Source organism: Zootermopsis nevadensis, unplaced genomic scaffold, assembly GCF_977971745.1.
Source record: "Zootermopsis nevadensis isolate Lab colony 2312 unplaced genomic scaffold, Znev_1.0 Znev_ptg000030l, whole genome shotgun sequence".
NCBI lineage: Eukaryota > Metazoa > Arthropoda > Insecta > Blattodea > Termopsidae > Zootermopsis > Zootermopsis nevadensis.
In genome coordinates this window covers 17,977,836-17,987,954 of record NW_028259162.1, presented here as the reverse complement: position 1 = coordinate 17,987,954, position 10,119 = coordinate 17,977,836, and the positions used below count along the sequence as shown (strand labels likewise).

The following is a 10,119-nucleotide window of genomic DNA, read 5'->3' as shown; positions in this document are numbered from 1 at the left end:
TGCTAATTTATGTTTGCCTAATTTGAAATAAAGATGTCTTAACATGCAAATCGGAATAATCCGGACTCACACCACATAATTTAACGACTGAAAACATAATGCAGTAGGTTTGAAATAATTGCGTACGAATATTCAAGAGCCCACGTGCAAGGAAATGATGATAGCGCACTTTAGTAACTGTATTTTAAATTCGGCGCCGTCATTCAGCAACAAAAAATGGAATATAAAGGCAAGGTCACTTTCGACTTCGTCATTTCTTCCTCGGTGAAGTCCAAAGTGCGTGGCTAAGCTTAAAGTGTACAAATTTCTTCAATACGTATTGGAAAAAGTAAGTGTAATCCATTATCTTTCAAATGAAAATTTTGTGCTCCTCATGACATAGAATTCCCGGGAGCTTTATATATTGACTGAACGGTTTAAGAGGAAAATATATCGATAAGAAAATGTATGCGTTTTATCATAGAATACATAATTATTTTATTAAGAAACTTTATTTGTTTGGAAGTTAAATTAAAAAGGAGTTCATAACACCTACCATAATCCTGCTCATATAGGTTTGACTTATTTTTCACATTTTTTAACGTAATGTGTAGAACAATTAACTGATAGCATGGAGTATTTAGAATGGAGCTGTTGTTTCTATGTTTTACACAGTGGATTCGGAAAATGTGAAAATTAGTTACTTACCACAATATAACTCAACATAATACAGCCAAAAATTTTAATTTTTTATATATATATATTCATTCTTTACATTAGTTGCTGAAAATATTTTATTCTGCACATCAGAAACTCTGAATTATTAAATGGATTACCCAGTTACAGTATAAAAATATGCTTGAGTACATATCCATTCGGTTAAGTTTATAAATTATGGGTAGTAACTTTAAAAACTTTGAATTTTGACATACAAATCCACTCCTTGGATAGTCACTGCCAGTGGGTGGAAATACTAGCTCATGGTTAATACTAAGTGAAAACAAAAAAAACAATAAGAAACCAGAAAAAGTTACAGAATTAAATACTGCAACATATAAGTTTAATAAGAAACATAATGAGACAATATAAAATTGATTGAAAACGAAAATGTGATCAGAGAAAAAAGAATAATTATTATTGTTTAAAAAGCTGACTATCAACTGTAAGCAACATGCAATCTTTGTTAAAGATGTCGATGCTCCTACAGACTGCATTGGCAGCGGAAACATCTGGCTGAGGGACTCGCCTTGAAATTACGATGTACTGTAAATGTAGTGTTATCTCTGATAGACCTAGTGGGTATGCAGAGACTAACTGTATCAAAAACAGATGAGCAACTAATTTTGCCTTTAAAAACATTAACGAGGAAAAGCTCATCTTAAAGCCTCCTCCTTAATTGCAGAGATAAGAAATTTAATCTGACTAATATATCTCCATAATATACAGCTGCGAATTTCCTTTGAATCCTTTCCAGTATAGCGGAGTCAGTATTAGTAATAGAGTTCCAAGCAACAGATGCAAACACAATTAGAACGGACTAAGGTACTGAACAGAACCAAAATGCTATCAAGAGTGGAGAAGGAAGATACAATGTACCGAATCAAACCAAGAATTTTTAAGCTTTGTGAGAATATGTAGTTGATATGCTGGTGAAAATAAAGCTTACAGTCCGATAGAACAACGAGATCTTTAACACACATGGAGCGTGCCACCAAATTGTTACATAATTAACAATAAATTAACAATAGAATAAATTGGAGTAAAGCTTCTTAACTTTCGAAACCTTTATCTTTTTCCCTGATGTTTAGAATGTAAACATTAAAATGTAGAAAACTATAAATTTGCCTATAATTTTTTAGTATATTTGTGGAAGTTATTCTCTGACACCAAGGGATAAACGTAGACTGAGGGTGTTTGATACAGTGTGCTCAGGAGAAATTTTTGACTTATGCGGGGTGAATTACTAGGAGGCTGGATGAAGTTGCACATTGGAGAGCTTCATAAATTGTACTCCTCGCTAAAATATAATTAAGCTTAATTAGTTATGGTAGATTACAGGGCCATCGCATGTGGCACGTATAGGAGAAAATGTAAATTCTTACAGGGTTTTGGTGGGAGAGCCAGTAGGATATAGAAGACTTTTAAAACCAAGGATAATATTAAAATAAATCTTATAAAAATAGGATGGGATGGTATGGACTGATTTCGTCTCATTCAGGACAAGGACAAATGGTGAGATCTTTTGAACACGTTAATGAAAAGTGCCATATAATGCGGGAAAATTTTTGAGTCAGAAATCGACATCTGGTCTCTCAGGAAGGTCCGAGTACAATGGAGAACGTAAGTAAGTATGTAATGGAAGACACCATTCAGGCTGAAGACTATGGCTTTGTTCATTATGGCAAGATATGAAGCGTGACTGGAGTTACCATATGCTCCAAATTAATATTTAAATAAACTAAAATTCAAGTCACAGAATTCGAGAAAGGAATAAAATCTCTAAATGAATAGCAGACAGAAAACTGTGAAAAGACGAAAGTCTTCGAAAGTGTCATTGGTTGAAATGCTATCGCTACTCTGCTGGTATTATTTTAATTTTCTGATTTACCGAAATACAAAGGCGATTGGATTTTGTTGGCCAAGCCAGGGACCGGTAGAGGGCTTTGGTTAGTTCGGTCATGAACCTTTGGTTTCCTTAAGCCAACTAGTTAAATATTTAGTTACCTAAAGACAAGTCACAGAAGAAAGCAAATTACAAATTTCTTCTTATCACAGGTCCAAGGACAACGACCATTCATAAACTTATTGATGACTTCGCGTTCTCAGGGTAATTGGTGAATAATAAACATTGGAAAGCCGTTGATTGCTTAAAGAAAGAAATTAGACAAAATATAATCTAGGATTAAATACACACCACTCCAATAACTGAGACACCTTTTACAACGTTAATCTCCAGGGAGACTGGATCATACTGCTACTCTGCAGGAAAGTTAATTTTCTGTCGGGATTCATTACTAAGGCTATGATTTTAACCAGTAAATGACAGTTATGTTTAAATTCTCTTAGAATTATATTTTATAAATAGCATTCATATTTATTTCCAAGAATTACTTATATTGGAGTTTAATTTATTCCCGACGTAATTCCACACTATTTACAACTTAAAGAGAGGGTGTGAATCTACAAAAACTGAGGTTTCAGCACATCATGTAACATAAGAAAACAGAATTTATTGCTTTCATGCAGCGATACTAGAATCGAATCGTAAAAATCTTTTAGCTTTTTGCGATGGATACAACTAATTTTGGGGGGGGGGGGAATATGACAACACGAAAACATCTTGGACAGGAACTAACAACCCGAATGGCAAATGACGTTGAACGCCTCGAATTGCTTCCTTAGGAAAATCGTGTATTAAAGCTGAAGTCTGCAAATACATATCATAAAGAGTAAGCTAAAATCAACTACGTCTTTGCATAAATGAAGTTTCAGATTTAGATCACTATCCTCAATGCAGTCTTTCGTTGTATGGAATTTCCGAAGACTGTGCCTCTCCGGAGAAAGTTTGCTTAAAAATGCTACGAAGTTCTGAATTCGTGTCTTAATTGCGTTTCTAACTTCAGAGATGCACTTGTCAGAGGACAGAGGCACTACGGTGCAGGAGTTCTACCGGGGCGCCAATGTTCTGATCACCGGTGGAACTGGCTTCATGGGCAAAGTTCTGGTGGAGAAACTGCTCCGGTCCTGCCCACATCTCAGCAGCATCTACCTGCTGGTCCGAAGCAAGAAAGGCAAGGACGTGGGAGTCAGGATGCAGGAAATTTTCGAGGACCCGGTGAGTGCGAACGAATTGTTCAACACTTTTAATGCCAGCCAATACACAAGGAGCTTCCGAAGCACGAGACATCAGTTTTAGTGGTGTGTTCTGTGCATAGAAACAAGGAAATTTGTGTTCGTGACCATGCGCCTTTTAATTCATCGTTCTTACGAGTTGATTCGATAGTGGTAGATCTTAGCGCCGATTTCTTGCATTTTCTTTATTTCAAGGATTAATTTTACTCTTTTATACAGCAACAGTCTTGTCTTAGTTTTTACCATAGTATCAATAGTCACTAATCGTGGAAATGTAACATCTCTAAATATACGTCGGTATAATTCAGCTTCTTACCTTGTATGGCAAATTTGTAAGTGAACACGCGTTGTTGCATGGAGTATCTCGTACGTGGCATTTGGTTCAGGAAACAAACCGAACAAAGGAGTAACTTCTCATTGCACAAATTAAGTGCAGTGGCGGAAGTGATGTTGAACTTGAGTTCCACTATTTGATTGAACCGTAACGCATAGGCACGATTCATGAATCTGTTTAGTTAATTCTTGGAGACTCAGATTGAACCTACATCTGACTATTATTCCATTATTTCCAATCTCTTTCAAAAACACTGTACACTTTTGTGACGAAGAATCACAGAAAAGAAACTCCGAATTATTACAGCTGTTCGAAAAGTTGAAAGAACTTCAGCCTGGCTTCAGAGAGAAGATCCTTCCTGTGGAAGGCGACTGCTCAAAGCCGGGTCTGGATTTGAGTCCTTGCGACAGACAGCGCATTGTGGATAATGTGCACATTGTGTTCCACATGGCAGCAACTGTTCGATTCGACGAGAAGCTCCAAATCGCCACAGCCATTAACGTTGTTGGCACTCGAGAGGTTCTACAGCTATGTCAGGACTGTCCGAACATCAAGGTCAGTGCAATTATGTAGTTCGAAACCTGTGAACCTAGATAGCGCTAATTACCTCATTTAACGTTTCTTTGCCTGAATCTCTACAGCAGTCTGTCTTCCAGACTGTCCGTGAAAAAGGCGGCGTTATTATTTTCTAAATTTTTATAGCAATTTTAGTATCATTCTTTGTTCCACTGTCTTGAAAAAGACTCTAAAGTCTTATACGGGAGAAAAATTGGTTTCGAATGATGGAGAAGGAAGAAGTGTTAAAGACGCTCCTAGAAACACAGCTACAGATGGTAATATTCAGAACAATCGATGCAGTAAGATGTAATTTTTTGTGAGAATATTTTCATCGTGTTGAATTTGTGAAGATCAGTTGTAACAAATTTTCTTTCTTAGATGAAGCGGATTTTTTCTGTAGGTGATAGTTCATGTATCCACCGCGTTCAGTCATTGCCACCGCCCATCCATCGACGAAGAATTCTACGACCCGCCCATCACTAGCGAGTGGATTGTTCAGTTGGTCGAAATACTCGATGATATTACTTTGACCACCATTACTCCAAAGTGAGTTGCGTGTAGATTCGTTTTTGTCCTGACTTTAGAATTCTTTCTTGCTGAACTTCTAATATGTAAATAATGGACGTATTTTCATAGCGAAGTGAGGGCTAGTTTATTGCATTGGTTTTATGAATGGACATTAATATTGGACATAAACGTATTTCTGTACATTTAAGATTTATTACTCATTATTTATATGTTATTCTTACATGTTTATATGTGGTTTAAGACATCTAAATAATATTCAGAACTTCATTTCGTATATTACAGGAAGGGAAACATATTGCGTCACCTTTACTATGATTAATTCTTTAATGCTGAATAGAAATGTAATCTATAGTTGTTGACAAGATTTGGAGTTTGTTAATGTGAAATTGATGACATGTAGGCAACTCTTTGCTTTTAATCTTTAAAATTAAAATACAAAATTTTATTCACATATGTTACAAGATACGGTTTGTGATTATTTGCCTGTCAAAGAAATAAGATGTCATTAATAATAAATTGATGAGATGGAATATGCCATTTCTGTTCCATTTTCTTGTTTTTTGCATCCTGCTGTCATTTCTATAGGCTTTTGGGTGCCTGGCCAAACACATACACTTACACCAAAGCAATAGCTGAAGATATAGTGAGGACTGTCGGCAAGGATCTTCCTGTCGGAGTGTTCAGACCATCCATCGGTGAGTTGACTGTGGGCTGCGGGATGTATCTTGTTGTCTAATGGACAAAAACTAGAGTGAAAAATAATACTATGATCTAGGTGATCAGAAATGTCAATGGAATGAAAGAAATTTCGCAGGCGGGAGCTCTTTAAGTTTTACAAATACCTGGTGTACAGCGCATTTGGTATGCAAGATGCAAACAACACAGACTGTACTTTGCTATAGGAAATAATAAAATACATTTCCAGAGAATATGGCAGTATTTCAGGTATTTAACTGGTTTCACATTTATATGTCCTGTGAATATTTCAGCATTATTATCAGAAAAAAGCTAATTCTCTCTAAATTTATCTAATATCGGTATAGCTGCAAAGATATGATTAACGTTCATGAAACTAAATCTTTGAAGATGCTATTTCAGAGATCCAACAGGTGTTAAGAAATAGTCAGCTAAAAGACTTCTCACTTTGTTTGCTGATTTTCCCCCGCGCACTACTTCTTCACCACGTCCTGTGATTGTCAATGTATCCTCTGCCTCGTAGTCGTCTCTCCCAGAAAAAAGTTGTGTAAAACAACACAAGCCTTGACATTGTCTACAGCAAAATCAGGTTGCAAGTTTATAGCTCGATGAAAGGTCCTCCATTTATTACTTAATATTCCAAACGAGAATTCTATGTACCTTCGGGCTCTAGGGAGACGATAACCTAAATTTTTTGTTTTACTGTCAAGTTATGTTGGCAACAAACAACAGATTTACCAGGTTTAAAACGACAGTAAACAAAGTGTAAAGGGCACTGCGTAACCTACGGTAAGTGTGACAAATTGATGCGGAAGACAATATTCGTGTGCTTCCATTTCTATTAATGTAATAATGGAATGTGCAATGTAATCATGGAGTTTGCATGCGTTGCTATAGGTGTCAGTACATCGGGGAGTTGCGGAAAGTCGGGTCAATGTGAAGCAGACACATTTAGATCGCAATGGCCGTACAAAGAAAATATGAAATTTCTTGAGGGAAGTATTTCCCTTCGGCGAACAGTGGGAAATCAGATGCCGTCACCTGTACAGGAACTCTAATGGCTCTCCTCATGGTCGTATCATCTTTGTTCACTGCAGGTCCTATTGATGTAACTATTTCTTCTATATCTGTTGATGACATTCTAAGTAAATTTCGTAACTGGTTGGGATTTTCCACCCACAACAAGGCACGAATATGCACCACGACTACTAGGACGTGAAATCCAGGGCTTTACCCAAATTGTTCTCCGTCTTCTCCTCTTCAAAAGGTTTAAAATTACCGCAACACGTTGTTTGTCTGACATTCCGAACACATTGACCTATGGCGGCTCTCAGTTCATTGTCGTCTCCACGTAGAGTTCCGTTATGTCTCTTTATAGACACTCTCAGTGCCTCGTCGTGTAAACGTTCGTGAGAGAAGCGCGACATTTAGAGATATGTTTCGCTCAATTGAGAGAACCTCTCAGGCTGACAGTAGCTATATTCTCGCTACGTCCAAACACCCTCCGGTACCTCTCTCCACATACCTGACTTGAGACCGACTGCCGCTCTCAACGCATTACAATTGTAAACTCTATTGATAGTAACTGTTGTGTTATTGGATTAAGGTTTTGTTAATACAGTCACAACTGAACTCCTCATAGCGATAAACATAAATTTCGCTTTCGTATGGGATACTGTGCCACATAGTCTTATAGGTGTTTCCTGACATTTCTGAAAAAATTACTAATTCTTACACTGGTGATGGAGTTAGGAAATTCCCCTGAAATATCGATCACCATCTACCAGATATATTGTACAAAATTCCAGAAGAAAGCCAACTAAATTTTGTGGACATGTTTACAGCATTCTGTTTCTGCAAAAGACTAACGCTTTTTCTCTCTTTAGTCTCGTGTACGAGGAGTGAGCCTGTTCCAGGGTGGATTGACAACCTCTATGGCCCGACAGGAATGGTGGTAGGTGTGGGTCTCGGGATAATTCGGACCTTGCACATAAATGAAAAAATGTTGGCGGACTTGGTTCCCTGTGACATGACAGTTAATGCTCTCGTGACTTCTGCCTGGCATATTCATGAGCAGCGAAGGTGAATTGTTGATCATAATTAAGACACAAGAATCATTCATAATTAGATTCTTCACTTAGTTTCTGTTTTCTGAAACATGGAATGAGACACAAGGTTCAGGCAGTCCTCCCTTCAAGTGAGTCGAACCAATAGCTCAAGAGTTTATTTTTCTCCTGAACTGAATACAAAACCCAATAAACAATCTGGTGATTTGTCGTTGTGCAACTTTGTACCTCGTAATATATTTGTAATTCTTGGCCATTGTTTTGAAGAGTACTGTATATGTCCAGCCATTTGTGCTACCGTCTTAGCAAATCGCCATAGGTCAGATACTGTAAGCATTTTATTTTCTTTAATTCCCTACAATGACTTTTCTATGCACCCACAATTGACAAACAGCGTCCACGAATCATTGCCCAAGGATAATGCAAAATGAATTTTAAATTTGCCTCCACCCATCTACGACCACGATTAAAATATGTAAATGCTTAACACCACTCATCATATGCCTACATGGGATAGTTGTCCTGCAAGATGAAAATGTTTACACAGGCTAAATTTCGCTTATTTTCAGCAGGTCTGGCACTGGAGCTATTCCTGTATACAACTACGTGTCTTCTTGTGAGAATCCGATAACCTGGAGCGAGTTTATTAACAAGAACATGAAGCACAGCTGGGAGGTTCCATTTGATAATGCAGTGTGGATGTATAGTCTCACCTTGATACATGTGCACGTATTGTACAAATTGTATGCATTGCTGATTCAACTTCTCCCAGCACTAGTGGGAGACATTGCATTGTTTGCCATTGGACAAAAGCCCAGGTACACTAAATTGTAACTAGAATTGGAATAAATATACTGAAATTATAGACCCATCTTTGAATGTTTATTCTATAGAACAACTAATGTGTGTTTGCTTATATTCAAGGTTGATGTCGATTTACAGGAAGATAAACAAGCTCTTAGATGCCACTTCATACTTCCGCAATCGACAGTGGACGTTTTCTAACCAGAATATGATTCATATGTGGAACAAGCTCAGTGAAGACGACCGAAAGATTTTTGACTTCAACATCACTAACCTGAATTGGGATCTGTACTTGAGGCAGGGTCTCATGGGACTCCGCACGTTTGTGCTCAAGGAAGACCCAAAAAATCTCCCACAAACTATTAGGAAGAGATACAGGTAGACTTCCCTGCTTACGTGGTGAAAGTGATATTAATAATTTGCTTGAAAATGTTAAAACATTTTAATATGTTTTGTGTTTACATAAAGAAAATCAACGGTGCTACAAAAGAAACAAAATGATTAAAATTATAAAAAATTTTTGCGGAGTCAATCTGGAGGTTATGATTTTGAAGATTAATTTTCTATTTGCTTGTTTCAGGCTGTACTGGCTTCATCAGTGTGTGAATTTCTTCTTCTTCTTCATATTTTTGTGGCTTTGTTGGTCGGCCATCATCTCCATCTTCTGATTCAATGGAGGAGAACCTTAGGAAAACCTGTCATTGTAGGAAAACAGTTCATGAGTTACTTGTTTCGAACACTGAAACTCTTACTGTTGATCCTTTGTGTGGGATGTAATAAGTATAAAATAAATTTCATTATTAAGAATACATGCAATTATAAGATTAGTACTTTTAGTAGATAAATAATATTTCCTTAAATCTCTGTTTCTCTTTCACGTTGATAAGATGTTAAAAAGAGTTTTTATGTCTAGGTGGACAAGAATGAAACTTTAAACTGATTTCATACAAATATGTGCCTAATTATAATTCAGGAAATTTTGGCTGTTTTATGTGTTTATAAATAAAGTTGACTCCTATAAAAAAAATGGCCATATTCACAAATCTTTGACCCAAAACTCAGACACAGAGAGATCATGTGATGAATGCTGTTCAGAAGGAAAGTCTCCTAGTTTTCAGGATATTAACTTAGAGATGTAAGCGTCGTGTAAATAAAGTAAGTATATAAACTGCTTACTCAATCTATTAAAATATACTTAAGTTATGTTGAAATCTGAAGGGTTAAAGTTACGAGCCAGAACAGGGTAGTGATCAAGAGCATTCACACATATATCGACTATCAATATACTAATAGTTTAGGCTA

The 10,119-nt window shown here is 36.8% G+C and overlaps 1 protein-coding gene across 3 annotated transcripts; it reads left to right on the top strand.

Annotated features, from left to right (window-relative positions):
• Nucleotides 1-204: 204 nt before the first annotated feature.
• LOC147872200 (fatty acyl-CoA reductase wat-like) lies at nucleotides 205-9,626 on the top strand. 3 transcript variants are annotated; one of them, XM_087359149.1, is made up of 9 exons: nucleotides 205-328; nucleotides 3,603-3,814; nucleotides 4,472-4,720; nucleotides 5,124-5,269; nucleotides 5,837-5,946; nucleotides 7,834-8,029; nucleotides 8,586-8,831; nucleotides 8,938-9,195; nucleotides 9,398-9,626. In XM_087359149.1, exons 2-9 carry the CDS (start codon nucleotides 3,605-3,607, stop codon nucleotides 9,483-9,485), a joined length of 1,503 nt encoding a protein of 500 aa, XP_087215275.1. In that variant the 5' UTR covers nucleotides 205-328; nucleotides 3,603-3,604; the 3' UTR covers nucleotides 9,486-9,626. The 3 variants fall into 3 exon arrangements, with proteins under 3 accessions (XP_087215275.1, XP_087215276.1, XP_087215274.1); XM_087359150.1 differs by having other exon boundaries at nucleotides 8,583-8,831; nucleotides 8,956-9,195; XM_087359148.1 differs by having other exon boundaries at nucleotides 8,583-8,831.
• Nucleotides 9,627-10,119: the final 493 nt, after the last annotated feature.

Coding starts and splice junctions, on each gene's coding strand:
- LOC147872200 (XM_087359148.1), top strand. CDS start 3,605: ATGCACTTGTCAGAGGACAGAGGCACTACGGTGCAGGAGTTCTACCGG. Junction 5,270..5,836: donor TTGACCACCATTACTCCAAA/GTGAGTTGCGTG, acceptor TCATTTCTATAG/GCTTTTGGGTGCCTGGCCAA. Junction 5,947..7,833: donor AGTGTTCAGACCATCCATCG/GTGAGTTGACTG, acceptor TTCTCTCTTTAG/TCTCGTGTACGAGGAGTGAG.